Below are 17474 nucleotides of genomic sequence, written 5' to 3' on the forward strand. Positions count from 1 at the left end.
TTTCTGCCAATCTCAGTATGACAAGGAATGTTCCCACCCAAAAGGCCAATAGCACCTTCCTTGACAAAAATGGTGGGTCTCAAAAGGCTGAAGAAGGAGTTTCTGCCGCTCCTTCTGCCCACACACCACCTCTTAGGAGGAGGCTGGTTACTGACAGAATAGCAGGGACCCTCATCACCCTCTCTTTGTTGAATTCCTGTTCTATTCTTGAGCCACCTGGCCAGGACCTCTGCATAGAACAGAACTCACCATTCTGTCTCTTTCTGCAGCCTCAGGTCTGAATCATGTTATCCCATCAAGCTCTTACAGAAGCCTGTGTTACAGCTTAATGGGCCCTTTTAAAAATCCATTCATGAAACTGACATTTTGTTTCCCATGTAGTTATTGATGCCATTGATCCCGTATCTTCATTATCAGTCTGAGATGTGAAGAAGACGGCTGAGTGGTGGGATTTATTTTTACTTCTAATTTTAAAGAATACTAAACATACTTCTCAAATTACCATTTTTAATTGTTTTTCTTGCTGTGAACAAGCCAAAGCCAAAAGCAAAAACTACCAATCTCCCATTCGAAGACCAGAGTTTGGTCTTCTTTGAAGTTAACAAATACTATATGTGTGAAGGTGAAACCGTTTTGTTTGGCGAATTATCAATCTGTCTCAACACAAAAAGAAGGAAGACTATACAATCCTTTTAAATGCTTCTTTTATTTCATTGGTTGTACATTGGGTGAGTGAACTGAATATTACAACCAAAACATAGTATTGATACAAATTAGACTCCTGTTTACACTGTAAGGTAATGAATGAGGGAATTCTTTTAAGTGTTACAGAAAGATTTAGTAGAAATGTTACCAGTGGTATGGCTGAAAGAATATTTCGGTGAAGTGCTGTTATATCCTGAAAACCAAGAGTGAAATGTAGTTCCCATACAAGTGGAGAGTTAGTCTCTTAACTACAGTATTTGTTGAATTGATATCTTCATGTCTTGGATATTGGTGATTTTTGTTTTTTAATTAAACAAAGCATTTAAGATTTATTCATCATAGTCAGACTTCTGAATATAAACAAACTTTTGGCAAATAATATTTATACAGAAAAATAGTTTTAGATCCTCTCAAATCCCAGAATTATTCTATAAAATTACATTATAAATAAATAAAAAGCAAAATCTGTTGTACATATATTTGTACATCTATGCATTTGCCTTGCCTCCTCCTTATTGTAAATGGCATATTTATGACTCTTTGCATATTGTAATCACAATTCTGGAAAATGGATATCATAGTAAAAAATACAGTCTTCTATATTTCCTTGGGGATACAGGTGATGTTTTTGATGCTCCATTATTAAAGGGCTGAAAATAGTTGTGTGCTAATAATTTTAAAAATCAAAATCATGAAACAAAAGAAAAAAAGACAATGTTATAATTAATCTACAAAAATATTTCAGTGATTCCCATAATTTACCTTTTAGTAATGTATACTGTGTTTTCATTGAGTTTAAATGAATTAACAAAGAAATAAAACAGAAAAAAGAAAACAAGTTTGAACGTTTTAGGCAAGTTGTAGCGTAACTACATTGTTATAGTTGAGAAAATTACAAATATCAATAATACATAAAGATGAAACTACCAAAGTAATACAAGTTAGATACAATACTTTTCCACAAATTAAAACAAATGCAACGATACAAGCACTATGTAAGATTACACTTAGCATGTGACTTTCTTTTAGATAGGGTTATCAGATCTACGATATAAGATAAATAGATAGTAATTCGACTTTGACCAACATGAATTAAAATGCAAATTTCTTTTTTTTCCTCAAACAAATAATGATATGGTTGGTGCATCTAGTTTTCAGAACAGGTGATGATCCCAAATTTAAAATATTTTACATTCAATCTCAAAAGTCAAAATACTTCAATCACTAATATGTTCACAAAGAAAATGGATATTTGAAACAATTACACATAATATTCATTTATAACAGCTGTTTTGTTTTTTAAACAATAATTTAAAAACTATGTAGGTACTGTATAGGCTATGTGCAACATATAAAATGTGAAATATGAAATATTTGGTACGATAGTGCTTAAAATAAACTTTAAAACAAACTTTCTGAACAAAATTTAATTGTATCGCTATTACCTTGAAGATCAACCAAGTATTTAAAAAAGTAAACAACATTAAAATATGTTTCATCCATATATAGTATATATATGTATGTGTATATATAATATGTATGTACTTGTATTAAAGTTTTTTATACTTTTGAGACATAAAATATGTTTTAAGGTGAAAGAATTAAAAGAACTATTTTTTCCATGCTGTAGTCAGTTACAACCCTTTAATCCAACTTTTGAAATGCAAAACAGTAATGGATATTTTTTAAAAAGTGAAACTATCTACTTTTTGTTTACATAGTAATTTAGATTAAAGTCACAGTCAAATTTGCAGTGACTAAACTCAAACTTACTTAAATTAGAATATTATACAGATCTCCTCACCTACAGCTTCCTTGTTTGACTAGGTTTTTAGTTAAGAAGAGTTATTCTGTAACAGGCAACCGGATGGTGAGTTTGAAAGACTAATCTCTTAGATTAGACTGTTGGCATGGGCCTCTCATTCTTGTCAAGCTGGATGAAGTCTGGCAAAATCTAGGCACTTCTACAAAGTCTCTCTTATAAAACAACTTTAAAAATATACTTGTAAAATAATACCTTCAAGACTTTGTTTGGTGGGGTATGAAGCTCATACCGTGCAAAGTTTCTTTTTCAATCTATTTAATGTTAATCTAGAATCACATGATTCAATGCGGCATCTCCAGGCAAACCAAACACCACACTTTGATGTGTCCCTAGTACTTGTGCTTGAATTTCCATTCAAATTTTAGACCTGCAGGACAGGTATTGGTTTTACTTCACCTCTCGTCTTTGCTGCAGCATTTATATTGTCAAGAAGTGAAACATACCCTTTGATCCAGTGGGTAAATGACATGACAGTAATTAGAGCTACAATCGAACCTGCCCTTGGAATATGTTTCTTTTTTAACTAATGCTAATTGTTTATTGCTAAATTTGAAATATTCTGAATCGAAATGAGTAAACTGGCTGGACTTTCTGCATCAGCTATAGTTATGGAGATAAGACAATATTCCTAGGACAGAAACTATGTTTAGAAACCCTTTAAAAGTAAACTTTATCCTTTATGTCTTTAAACATCACAGCTGGTCTCAGGTAGTTAACTATCTTAGGTTGGAATATACTAAGCATACCATATTTAATACTCATATATGAGATAGCAGCACTAGCTTCTTAGAGTTGTGGTCTGTCCAGAAGAACTACATCTTTATTTAGCATGCAGTTTGTGGCAATTCTATTGAGGAGGAAACAGGATAGTATGTACAGTAACAATGTTTAGTTATTCTCAATGCAGATTCTTGGCATTCCATTCCATTTCTGCTGATTATTTCAGAATTATCTGTTAAAGAGAAAGACAAGCATGATTTAGGCATCCTTCTGGGAGGAAAAGTAATGAGTTTAAGTTTTACTCTTCAAAAATAGACATTTGAAAATCAGAGTTTTCTTCAATTTCTCATTATTTTGATGCAATTATAATTTTGCACAATACCCGCCCTTCATGCTGAAAAACTTTACACTTAACCACTTCTGCTATGTGGCCACTATAAAGAATGATGATTCAAATGCACAGTACTTTCTGGAAAACTGTGGCAGCAAATAGAGAGGCATGCATGTTTAGACCACAATTTCTTTAAAAAGTTTTTGCTTTATAGCTCTTTATTATACATTCCCATTATTGTCCAATTAATATTTGCTACGGTGATCAGAAAGTCTAATCAGAGAATTTTGTTTGTACTGAAAAGTCACTTGTAAGGCTTAAATAGAAATAGTTCAAAATATAATAAATCAGATATTATTTATCTATTAACTTGCATTTGTAATTCAAAAATGTATTCCCATCAAAAGTAATTTTGTTCCCAACACATAACGACAACCAGTTTCAAATTCAAGGCATATTTAAATGTCACATATCAAAGAGTAAAAGGGATAACAGTCTAATAAAGCAGTTAAAAAGTTCTTAATACATCCAAAAGCTAAAGGTAAACTATTAAATGCAAGCTGTGGTCCCTTAAGTCTGATCTCTAAGTTCATTTCCAGCTCCATACCTTTGCAAAGGAGAGGGAATTTGGCCCATGTGGTCCAGTCCATTAAATGTCGAGGTTAAAAGTCAAGTTTTTAACACACTCTAATGAAACTATTTCATCTTTTCTAATGCTTTGACCAAATTTTGTGTAATTAATAAGCAAAGCAGTTATTCATTAAACAAGAGTCTGTTTAGGAAATAACTGGTAAAATTTGTTTATAATGAGAGTTAGCTAATACTTCTACACACTAGGATTCAATTCCCAGCAAAAACCTTATTTTCCCAAGCATAGTGTATTATCCCGTTATGTTAGAATTTCTCCACATGGATATTTTTTCCCTTTAAGTGAGTGCTCCTGTACTTTATATGCAACAATTTTAGTAGATGCAAATAGTTCCTCCTGTGAAGTAAGCATGAGTATTCTTTATTTTATTGAAACAGACAGATGTGTACAGGATTCATAAAAATAGAGACAGAACTCATTTATGTTAAATATTTAGAGTAAATGGAAACTTAAAACTTCAGATAAGATCATTCTTTGTTTCTTAAATATTCCTAGGAATCTAAAATTAACTGGGAAAAATAGACATGAATAAAAAATAAGATATGATTTCATATGTAAACACAGCATCTAATATTTGAATACTATTATCTTTGAATATTATCATTGCCAATAGGTAATATTCAAATTTTCTAGATTTAGATATTTGATTATCAAATAGAAATTTTTTGATTTCATCCCTTAGTTTCAAGCCTATCTGTAAGTTTTCCAAATAAGAATGCACTCTAGGACATCAAATAATGTGATCTTTCTTTTACTTTAGAAAAAATCTTTCTAAAATAACTCTGGGAAAAAAATTGCAGTTTCTTTATTTCTTTTCTTTTTTCTTTCTTTTCTTTTCTTTTTTTTTTTTTTTTTTTTTTTGGAGACAGGGTCTCCCTCTGTTGCCCAGTTTGGAATGCAGTGGTGTAATCACAGCTCACTGAAGCCTTGAATTCCTGGCCTCAAGCGATCCTCCCACTTCAGCCTCCTGAGTAGCTGGGACTACAACCACACACCACCATGCCTGCTTAATTTTCATTTTTATTTTTGTAGAGATGGTGTCTTGTTTTGTTGCCCTGGCTTGTCTCAAACTCCTAGGCTCAAGAAATCCTCCCACCTCAGACTCCCAAAGTGCTGGATTATAAGTGTGAGCCACTGTACCCAGCCAATTTCTTAAATTGATATATAATAATATGTATTTTAGAATGCATTTGGATTCTTGCTTATTCGCTGAAATTAAAATGCTATGAAGAATGAAATTCCTAACCATCTGGAAAAGAAGTATTCTATGAAAAGCACAGCAATGGCATATTAGAATGGGGAAATGTGGGTTATGGAAATTACTTACGGCAAGGCTTTGAACTTGTATTTGATGAAGAGACATAAATGACCACTGAAATTTAATTGGACTGTAAATCAGTCTTGCAGCTAACTAAAGCATAAACTAGTCTCACCCAGACTGCACTTCCCCTCTGCCCCAGTGTACCCATGAGCTATTATATGAATAAAGACATCAATAAAAATGAGCCCTGGGACTATTTAACTCTCAGCTGTGACTGCTGCCTGGCATCTAGGCCAGAAAACTCTGGCCATCCCCTGGTTTTTGTCTTTGGCTGTCATGTGGTATAAAGAAATGAACCACACTCCTGGCATCTGTGAACTTCAAGAGGTTCAACAGATTTAATCTTAGAAGGTGGGAAAGCTTTGGATGTTTTTCCTTACAGGTTCCGTTTTTGGGTGGCAGATTTTTTCTTGGAAATATCTTTGATTATTAAATTTTTTTCGTGAGAAATACAGCTTGCTGATACAGTCTGTACTATCTATACTCTGGGGTGAAATACACCCTGGAGACATAGACAGAATAGGGATACAGATCAAGAACAGTTATCAACTGAGGGCCTGTCATATCGCTAGCACCCATCTGATAGAACTTCTGTTGTGAGGAGGCACAGGACCTTACAGGCCCGAGGGCCCCAGGGTAGTGTGGGACAGATTCAGCTGGAAGACCACTCACAGGACAAGAGGAAAGTGGAGAGCCAAGTGTGTGTGCTTGTGGGGACTGGCAGGCGGGAGAGGAGAAGCTACTTTGAGGGAAAGAGGAACCTTTGTCTAGTTTTTAACATGGCTTTTCTTTATTCAGATTACATGTTGATTTAGCACTAAACAAACATAATTTAAAATCACATGAATAGATACATTTTGTGTGCTTTCCTGTTACTTCTTTTCAGAGATTTTCTCCCATACCAATTATATATATATACACACACACATATATATACACATATATACTTTATATATATATATATATATATATGTAAACTTTTTCCATCTTTATTGTAGTTTTGTGACCATGAGGATCAAAACCTTCATGGGGTGCCTGAATATTTCATTATACCTTCTTAAAATAACAGGCTTATATGTGGCCCTGGCACATGGGCTACACATCTGATGTGGATCAACCTTAATTTTGAACTTGTCCATTTTTAAAAATACTAATTAAAATACAGTTCACCAAAGTGAGCTCAACAGACCAACTGTCCATCACTTCTTTCCTGCCCTGCATTTGGTCAAAGCTGAGGCTGGTGCCCAAAGTTCTGTACTCAACCTCCAAGGCACAGCACCCCATGCTGTCTTGAAAGGGAAGTGGAAAACTCATAGGGTCTGCCAGGGTATGCATAAGTCAGAGAAACAGCCACCACATTGGGTCTCCTGCCAGTCTCCTCTCTGAAGCACCTTTGTTTTTGTTTGAATTTTAAGATATATCCCCTTGATTTTCAGGAGGCTCTGAGAATTTACAAGCTAGAGTCTTACAAGCTAGGTCAGTATTGTGATCATATTTTGCAGACATGGAAAAGCTGACATGCATCATTTTAACTGGCTTGCATAATGTACAAAGTGCTTGCACAAACCAGCATGAGGTTAGAGATGTCACTCTGCTCACTGGTGAAGGCATCCCCTCCAGGGCATGGAGACGGTCTGAGATAGGGCTAGGGGAAGCAGAGGTTCCAAAGAGCATATCTGTGCCTCATGGTGCTTAGAAGAATCCCTGTGAGTTTGGGAATCAGGGGAAGGTGAGGCCCTGAGGTGGAACCTACAGCAAATGTGCTTGGAGCTTTAGAGGGGAGACAGTGAGACTGTCTGGAGGGGCTAGATGGGTGGAAATTGCTGGGGGACTGTGAGGCTGCTGGGCCTCTCATTCAGGGCATCCTTGCCTGGGTGGTCAACCACATCCTGCCCCAGGGCTCCTCCAGATGGATGTTGCAAACATGCCTGCTTACAGCGACAGAACACCCTACCCAACCACAGTGCCGCTGCCTCAGCTGCTGAGAAATCTTGGCAAACTATGATGATAGGAAAGAAATCAAAGATATTCAACAAGCTATATTTCTATTTGTCTCCCTGGGAGACTATTGCCTTAAGTGGGTAGCGTTTTATGTAACAGAGCACCATGACAGGAGGAGGAAGTTAAATTATTAAATAAGATTCTAGCTAATCTAGTATGGTAAATCAAAATTCTGAACTGCAAGCATTATTTTCAATTCCTTTTTCCACTAAAAGGAGAACAGACAAAAATGAGAATAGCTGATGCCCACAAAATCTGTGATTCTATTTTTAAGACAAAGATATACTTGATCTCAAATCATGAGTACTTTTCTAAATCTTTAGTGGCCCCTCTGGTTAGAACAAGAGTATCTCTGATGCAAAAATATCAGCTGGCTACAATAGAGTCTGCTTATCAATAAGGAAAGGAAATCACAATAAGTGAATTAAACTGTCTCCCCTAGGTGGTTGGATTTAAGAATCTGATGATTCTGCTCAATATAAATTCTCAAGTTACCCCAATGTGAATCCAGTACCTGATTAGTTTCATATTTATTTGTTGAAGACAAAGCATGAATGGCTTCAAAGACATCAAATGGGTTATTTTTCTATCAAATATGTTATGAGCAGCCATTTAATAATTACAGTGTCCTCAGTGAATTGCCTGCCATTGACTCACAGTGCAGTGGTAGCCAAGCTTACTAAAAAGTGGACCAGATTAGGTCCTGTCTAATACTAAGCCTCCTGGGGCCAGGCAGGAAAGGTACGTAAGTGAATAGGCCAGGTCGAGGTTGTGGCAGCAGCTACTCTGCCCCAGCCAAATGCTACCTGCGGAAACATGGACTCTATATTACTTTACCTTTTCATTTTCCAAAAGAAGCTGGAAATTCAGCAATGAATTCACATCACAGAAAACAACCCTGTGTGGATCATATATATCTTTAGGCTAAATTCAGCTAAGAGCTACTGGTTTGTGTACTCATCAGCTTTACTTTCTTGAAGGCAATATCCACTATATCCACTAAGTCTGGATCACTTCCTGAGCTAGCATCAGCCAAGGCTACAGGCAATATCACGGCAGGCAGCAGTGGTAAGAGTGAGACCAGGAGAGCAGGTGTACAGGAGAGTTAGTCCTGCAACTTTCAGACATTTGGCTTTCGCCCAAAGAAAGAGAGTATGTGACCAACAAGGCACCCTCTACCTAAAAAGAAAATATCAACCCTCCCTTGACTGAGTCATCAGTTATGAAACATGCATGTTTTCTTGTCTCTTCCATGTGATGATGGATTTAGGCTGAGCCATCCATACCTCTCACTCATGGTGTGCGCTCAAAAAAGAGCTGAACAGGGTGAGAAACACACTTGGTTCAAACTAAAATAGTCTCTGCAGAGACTGAAACACTGAACTTGAACTCATCAGCACCATGAACTTAACAGCTGAACTAACCAATCCTCATGCAGAAGGGCGCAAGAGAAAACAAATCAATGTAGAATTTCCTCAGTGCTTCAGAGGTACCACGTATTAACACATTCTGAGTTTTCTACCTCGAGGTTGATCTCCAGGAACTGTACGTATGCATAACTTTGGAAACTGTGGGCTTCTAGATGACTTCTAGAAATGTTTATACTTCTTACATAAAAGTGCTCATTTCAAAGATTCAAGGATGTCAGATGAGTTATTTTTTTAAATGATAGCTCAATATTAAATTTGGTAAGAACTCTTCCTGCTTTGCTTAATTGATAGGAAAACATTCCAGTGAAAATGTCAAGAATTTCTATGTATGCAAATCATCAAGCAATTAGAAAAGAGAAATAATGGATGTTTTGGTTCAGTCTTCCTGTGAATAGCCATTAGGACTGTCTTTGTAATGTTGAGTTTGGATGGCATAGATAAAAAATACCTTATAACATATCTGTGCAGCCTTGCCAAACTACTAAGGAATCTCAATGCGTCTTGATGTCACTAACATGGAATCTCAAGTGGGTACTTCCAAGCAGGGCTGGTGCACTAACTGGGTCCACAGCCAAACCAAGCTCTTTTAAGGACAGGGGGACTGTCTCGTTCATCTTTATAGCCCCAGTGTCTAGGACAGGGCTGGGAATTTATTAATTGGTGGTTGCATGGATGGCTGAACAAATTGAAATCATTGAGGACACAGTGCCACAATGCTGGTATCAACAGAAGACCACCAGACCATTCATGGGAGAGACAGGAATGGGGCAGAAAAAGAACCCTTTGGACAAGATGTATTGTCTGCGTGCCCTTTTAGGGTAGTTAAGGACTCAGAAATATCTAAGAGAAATAAACACCACTCGCCATTCTGCCATTCTCCCTATTCCCCATTATAGATAAAGGGGAAAATATTCCAGGCTGGGGGCAGAATCACTCACAGAGAAGGGAAATATGGCAGATAAAAATCCACCCAAAGAAACCTTCTAGACTTGGTTGGTTTCTTAGAAATCTTTTGCCATGGTTACAAGGCCTTGTTTCCCCCAGAAGGCAGTTAAAGATATTAATAATATTTCACTGCCTCTTTAAACAAAATTTATTATTAATTTAAAAATAGGCAATTAGGTGGCATTTCCTAAAAATAGGGCTAAGCTAAGGAGGCTCGCATGTTGCTCACCCTCCCAGTCTCTGTGTTTCTTCATCTACAGTTTTCTTCTGATTCTGTCCAAGTTCCTTCTTGCCACTCTCTATTGGCATTGCTTTCTCCTTCAGTCTCCGCACCATTTAATATTCTCTCCACCTTTTCCCCACTGCCCCACACCTCTTCTCCATGGCAGCCACGACTGTCTGAAATGCGCTGATCTTGCCTGAGAGGCTACACTTGTGAGATCTTTCAGTTGAAGCAAACGGCACAGAGGCAAAGGGACATGTGTACATTTTTGACTCCAATATAATTCAGTACTTAATCACAGTATGGATTAGTGAAGTCAAAAGCAAGAATCTTTAGTCTCTTGGTGAATATATGGTATCAGATTTAAAAAGTAATTAAAGCAATTATAATTATACATGTTAATAAATGTACACTTTCTTTGGCCTACTTCATGACTATAAAATTTTAAATATAGGCCTGGTGCGGTGGCTCATGTTTGTAATCCCAACACTTTGGGAGGCCTAGGTGGGCAGATCACTGAGGTCAGGAGTTTGAGACCAGCCTGGCCAACATGGTGAAATCCCGTCTCTACTAAAAATGCAAAAATTTGTTCGGTGTGGTGGTGCACACCTGTAATCCTAGCTACTTGGGAGGTTGAGGCAGGAGAATCACTTGAACCTGGGAGGTGGAGGTTGCAGTGAGCCAAGATTTCACCACCACACTCCAGCCTGGGCAACAGGACGAGACTCCCTCTCAAAAAAAATAAAATAAAATAATAATTATAGAAAAAGCTCAGAGATAATTAGTAGTATATGTAAAGATACTTAAAAATAGTCTGATTCATTTTTCTGGGGGAATATTGTTTGGAGGGCGGGTAGTGTCATGCCATATTTGACTTATTTTCAAAATGTAGTTTTATTTGCACAGAAAAGGCATATGCTGAGGTCCTGGGGAAAAAATTCTCAAATATGACAATCAGCTTTACTCTGGAGAAGAGCACACCGAGGTTGGAATGTCCCTAATATTTCATAGCACCTTCCAGAGGAGTTTTGCCAGAATTACTGTTTTGTCCTCTGCTGTTCAGTAGAAAGTTTATTATATTCAAAGCTCTAATGCCCCTAGTTTCAATGATACTTTTTGTGGATGACTCATTTCTGTCCAATATTTTCCACTTGATTATATTTGAACAAAATATTTTTAGATATACTAAATTGTCACTTAAAACTATTAACAATTCAGGTTTTACATGAAAAGCAATTTTTCATGTTTTTGTCCTCGCTGAAGATTACTGACCAGGGTTCACATTGACAGCTTAGAGTATCTGGATCGGAAATGCTCAACTTTGAATAAGATTCTGCTCTTTGTATGAGTCCATGTCACATGGTGGAAACATCTAGGTTCTTATGAGTATTGCAGTTAGGCTTTGATTATAATCCCCTCCCTGACTCCAGACAGTCTCCTTCAATCCCAGCTCCCCTGAGGGAATTCTGAGAATCATTTCTGTGGCTCTCAGGCTGAGATGGGAATCTAGTCCTCAGACTATCTAAAAACCCATATGTTATCCAAGAGTGGACATTTTTCTTCTCCTCTAGGATATAAATGAGGAGGAAGGTAAAGAGGCATGAGGAGACTTTCCTTTCTGCTGGTGTTCTAGAAGTGTTTTAAACAAAGACATATTCAAGAGCACTGTGTATTTATTCAGAAGGAGGGGAGTGATGAGACTGTGTTTCCTCAGCAGGTGCCAGAAAAGCTAAAATCAAAACAAAACCCTAGACTGGAAGGGCTGCACAATAGCCAGGAAAAAAAAGTGAAACCCTGTCTCTACAAAAAATACAAAAAAATTAGCCGGGCATAGCCCACGTGAGGCTGAGGCAGGAGAATCACTTGAACCTGGGAGGTGGAGGTTGCAGTAAGCCAAGATCGCGCCACTGCACTCCAGCCTGGGTGGGAGAGTGAGACCCCCATCTCAAAAAAAAAAAAAAAAAAAAGTAGTTGGCAGATGAAACCATGACATCGAGAGAAATGAGGAAGAAGGTGGCGTGAATGGGTCTGGTGGCTACCCAGAAGCAGGCTCCAGATTTTATCTTCCTATTCTTTACCCAACATTCATGATTCTACACCATACTTCCCATTCCTACTCCACAGGCCTTCCCCGGATGACATGCCAGTCGTGGAACTCACCAGGGGTTAAGGCTCCTCCACAGCTCCAGCAGGTGGAGGAGGAGAAGGAATTTTCTATTTTCTGTTGCACGGCCATCTGGGGGTTTGGGTTAAGCACATGTTTGTGATATCTTTCTTGAATCCCAAAGATATAGCAACATCACAGACATGGGTGACATTTGGCCTGGGCCATGCTTTAGCACTGTGTTACTTATCAACAATGCCACAAGCTAAATAAAATGATTGTAGGCCAGCCCGGAGATCTAACCAACAAGTCCATGGCCGTCTCTGTACGAAAACTGAGTTCCAAACCAAATGACAAAGGAAATTTTGAATAAATATGCTTAAAATTAGGGACTATATGTGTACGAAAGCAGGATAAATTCCTCTACCAAATCAAGAAAAAATATGTAATATGTGGGCCACACTAAGAAAATATTTGAAAGTGTTTAAAATATTTACAGTAAGATATGTAGTAAGTGAGGTTGTCTGAGATTAAATAGGCTGCTTCATTGAAGATGACCCCTGGACATAAAGTAGAATCTAAGAAAACATTTTTATACCTTTAAAAATCAGCACTGTATTCACTACTGTATTTTCAAGGTAGGTCTTAATATTATGTAACATAATATGTAATATATGTAATATACAGACAATATGTTACATAATATTAATATGTAACATAATATTAAGACCTACCTTGTATACATTGAAAATATTTTCCTAATGTATCTACTTTTGCTCATGATTATTTTTGATATATCTTGAATATTTTAAAGAACAGGAACTGGCAACTCAGGAGTGAAAAATAAAAATTTAATAAACATGAAAGTTAAAAAATTAAAACAACAAGGGAATTCCAAAAAAAAATTCATTTATGCAGCAACAGAAAAGAAATTTCAAAAGTATTCATATGTGATATGGGTTTTTTTCAAAATGAGGTTTTGCTCCCAGTAATAAATTGAAGATTCAGGTCAAGAAAAATCACAGAAACAAGATCTTGTTGGATTTAGCATAAAATGCCCAATCCTGCTCAATGCCCTGCTTTTGTATCCATTACCATTATGTTGGACTTAGAATCCTGGGCACATTTTGGCCACAGTACCCATTTTAACAGTGGAGTAGAATGTATAATTTAGCCTGCTAAGAATTGGCTTTTAAGGCGTCAAAAGGAGAAAAGCAACCAAATGCTAAAATGCAGTAAAAGGAACAGTAAGATTAATGTAATGTACGGGACTTGGACGTGTGTCTTTATGTATTGTCATCATCTTACACATTCTCAAACTGGTGGGATGCTGCTGCCATATAACAAATTTTCCAGCAAAAAACTAGTTTTTTTTCTTTTTAGTTATTTGCCTGTGTGTGTGTGTGTGTGTGTGTGTGTGTGTGTATCAGAGAGAGGGAGAGAGAAAGAGGGGGACAATGAGGAAGAGAGAGAGAGAGGTTAACAAAAACCACTCAATTGTGTGTAAAATCTAGGTGCAAAGGAAAAATAAAAAAGAGTACTGGAGGGGGATTTCAGGAGGCTTGTCTGTGCCACCAGTCAGATTTGTGCCCTTTCAAGCCTTAGTTTCTCACTTGGCTTGTATCACACTGGCACCTCTGCAGTGCAGTGAGTAGTTAAGCCAGTTCACCATCTGTCATCCCCAGTAAGCCCTCAGGAAGTGCCAAAATAGCCAGTCGATAGCAAAATGGAAACCAAAGGAGGAAAATGTTTAAAGAAGGAGAGCTCCCATATTCTCTTTTATTTCATTATTACTAACCATCCCCCATTAAAGCTCGGTGGTGAGGCCCATTCTTTCAGCATCACCACTTACTTTCTGATATGACCCTTCTCATATGATAAGGACTCTGACTGTAATTACTTGTACATTTGTGTATCGCCTGTCCCCCTCACCATGTAAGACCCATGAGAGCAGGAACTGCTGTTTTCATTGCTGTATTCCCACAATTCTGAACTGTACATGGCTCAAGGTGGGTGGGTTTTTTTGTTTTTTGTTTTTTGCCAGAGTCTTGCTCTCTTGCCCAGGCTGGAGTGTAATGGCGCAATCTTGGCTCACTGCAACCTCCGCCTCCCAGGTCCAAGCAATTCTCCTCCCTCAGCCTCCCAAGTAGCTGGGATTACAGGTGCCCACCACCACACCTGGCTAATTGTTGTATTTTTAGTAGAGATGGGGTTTCACCATGTTGGCCAGGTTGGTCTCGAATTCCTGATCTCACATGATCCACCCACCTCAGCCTCCCAAAGTGTTGGAATTACAGGCATGAGCCATCATGCCCAGGTCAAGGTGGGTTCTTAACGTACATTTGTTGAGAGAAGATATAAAGATATGTTGCCACAGACATGGTTTCATTTAGAAAGAAGACACCTTTGCACTCCATTCCTTGCCTTATGAAAACAGAATTCTTAAAGGGAAACGTGGCAACCATAAAGAATTTTTAATGCAAAAAGAACCATTTTATACTATAAGATTTTATTAAATGAAAACCTAGGTCCAATCAGACATTGTCCTTGTCAATCCTTAATCCTTTCTTTGGAGAAATGACCACTCAGATCTTTTGTCTATTTTTTTAAATTGTGGTAAAATAGACATAGCGGAAAACTCACAATTTTCACCATTTTCAAGCATACAGTTCAGTGGCATTAACTCCATTCACCTGGTTGTGCTACCATCACCGCCCTCCATCTCCAGAATGTTTCCTCATTCCAAACGGAACCTGACCCCGTTAGAGAATAACTCCACATCCTCCTTTCCTGCCAATCCTGAATCCCTTCCTCCTTCCATTCCTTCTTTCCTGCCCTCCCACCCTTTCTGTTCTCCTTCCCATTTGGGGCTTCACAGTGAGACTCCTGGCTCTTCCTGCTTGTATACCTGAATCATCATTAAGATCCCCATTTTGGTTCTCATTTACCTCTGTGGTTTCACTACAACTAAATTAAACTTACACTTGTTCCCTTTACAGTCGCTCCTGCAGGCTGCCTAAAATATTCATCCTCAACTAGTGTTGTTCCGTTTACCTGAGATCAATTTGAAAGTCAGGTTCTGTGGGGATGGTGAAGAAAAATAGTATCTTTGTTTTTAAATTATTATTGTTAAAAATTAAAAAGTAAGTTTCAATTGAGAGGACTCCTTTTGATAGACTCTTTTCAGACAGAAGTTGTGTGCCAGTTTTCCCACCCTGGAAAGAGTGAATGGTGCTTTTTCTCCCCTCAAATTTGGATTCTCTTGCTATTCTCGCCAAGCAGCAATATTTTCACACCATTTCTGATATTGAGCTTGGACTTTAAGAAGTTTTCGCTTCTACTAAACTTTCGGCTCAACTAGTCAAAACTTTTCAAAGCAATAAACTCAGTAGTTCAGAGTTTTTAGGGGGAGTCGTATGAAGAGGTTCATCCCAAGCCTTCACTGACCATAGACTCCAATCTAATTCAAACATGGTAGGTTCACAAGAGAACAGGATTTGCAGGCAGGCAAGCCTGAGATCTACATGTATCCAGTCACTTCCTACCTGCTTGAAACTTAAGCAAATTATTCTCCAAGATGTGCTCACATACGGATGTGATACAATGGATAAGAAACTTCACAGAGTTATGCTGAGTAGTAAAAGAAATAACGTATCTACACATCTGACATGTAATAGTGGTTTTTGCTAAATGTTGGTTCTCTTTCCTTAGGCTATTATTTTAGGATTCATAATCCTAAATAATTTCTTTTCAGTTTCTATTTAAATAGACATTCAAATAATACTATGGTTATCTTAAATATTATATGATCTGTATGGCACCCCATATGTTGGAAATAAACTTGGTTTTGATGAGATTAAGATTCTTAAAACTGAGCACTTCGTTCCATTTCTGTATATGTATCTCCTGAACTGTCACTGATGACAAAGTATAAACTGAATTTCTCTGATTTTTCCTTAAAGCATTGACTGTCAATTCATGTTAATCATTTTTCAAACTGAAATATTTTATTACAAAAGCATCAACAACCACCAGCTCATGATAATCAGCGTCCACTGCAGTAGGAAGTTGATGTCCCATGAAGGGCAGGATTTCCCATTCTTTAAAGTTAAACTTGGTTCAAACCCAGCTTCTAGGCTTCACAGATATGTTACCACAGATAAGTTACTAAACATCTTTTATTCTTAGTATTACTAATCTCTAGAGTGGGAATTAAAAATCTTTTCTAACTTACAGGGTTGGTGTGAGAATCAGATAATGTATTTAACAAGTGCTTGGTGGTAGTAAGCATATAATAAATGCCACTGTTATTATATAGTAACATTTCAATTATTTTCAAGTAATGTTTCAATTAAGTAATATTATACAGTAATATTTCAATTATTTTCATTTCCTGGTATAAGCCACAAAATATGAATATGTTGATAAGGCATAGTGTTTATTAATAATTCTTAGATCAGTGTGCTTAGAGTAAATGACTCTCTACGGACACCTCTGTGCATCCAGTCTTGTCTGACAAACATCTGTTTTTCAAGTTCCAAGCCTTCACCTCTCCCCACATAGGTTCCACATAAGCAGTGGAAAGATGGAGCGGACTTTCTAGTTTATGTTAAACCAATCAACCAACTGATCAAAAACTCCAACCCAACAATTCTTAAATACCTTTGTCCAAGGCAAAGGAACACAATGGAATTTTTCTTCTCATTCTTTACACACTTCTTAGCTTTCCCCATTTTAACCTTTTCCCTTGTGCAAAGCCATTCTTAATGTTACAAGGTTCGAGAAAAGCAAAGAAAAGGATATGAACAATAGGAATCGGTTTAAGCAATTCCTTCTGTCCTAGATCCTCTGAACTAAAGTGGTTCTCTGGACCTTTTGCATATTTTAGTATAACAATGACAAGTATTGAAAGAATGATTAATGGAACAGTTACGAAACTATTACTAGGAAAACATACTTGGAGTAAAAGAGGGAATTAGGTTTAACTTCAAGTATCTTTTTGATTCCTCAAAAACCGTTCTAAATTGTAGGGAGGAAGCAAAGTTATTTTATTTAACAAAGTTCAAATAAATGTACAGCCTGCTTATTGAAGCTGAGTAGAAGTTTCATGGAGGGGAAAGAGGACTGAGCATGCTGTTAGGAGACTGAGTTTAATCCTGATCCCTTATTGTAACCTTGACTAAGGTCAGTTAACCACTCTAGGTCCTTTTCCTCATTGGA

The 17474-nt window shown here is 37.2% G+C and overlaps 1 protein-coding gene across 7 annotated transcripts in view; it reads right to left on the reverse strand.

The window, feature by feature from the left end:
- Positions 1–687: 687 nt before the first annotated feature.
- MBNL2 (muscleblind like splicing regulator 2) overlaps positions 688–17474 on the reverse strand; it is a 176010-nt gene continuing 159223 nt past the window's right edge. For all 7 annotated transcript variants that reach the window (XM_030921979.1, XM_010387106.2, XM_010387107.2 and 4 more), the window contains one exon: positions 688–3482. In XM_030921979.1, the coding sequence (XP_030777839.1) occupies positions 3355–3482 (128 nt within the window). In that variant the 3' untranslated portion in view covers positions 688–3354. The remainder of the gene's footprint in view (positions 3483–17474) is intronic.

The sequence above is a fragment of the Rhinopithecus roxellana genome, chromosome 18 (assembly GCF_007565055.1).
Source record: "Rhinopithecus roxellana isolate Shanxi Qingling chromosome 18, ASM756505v1, whole genome shotgun sequence".
Lineage (NCBI taxonomy): Eukaryota > Metazoa > Chordata > Mammalia > Primates > Cercopithecidae > Rhinopithecus > Rhinopithecus roxellana.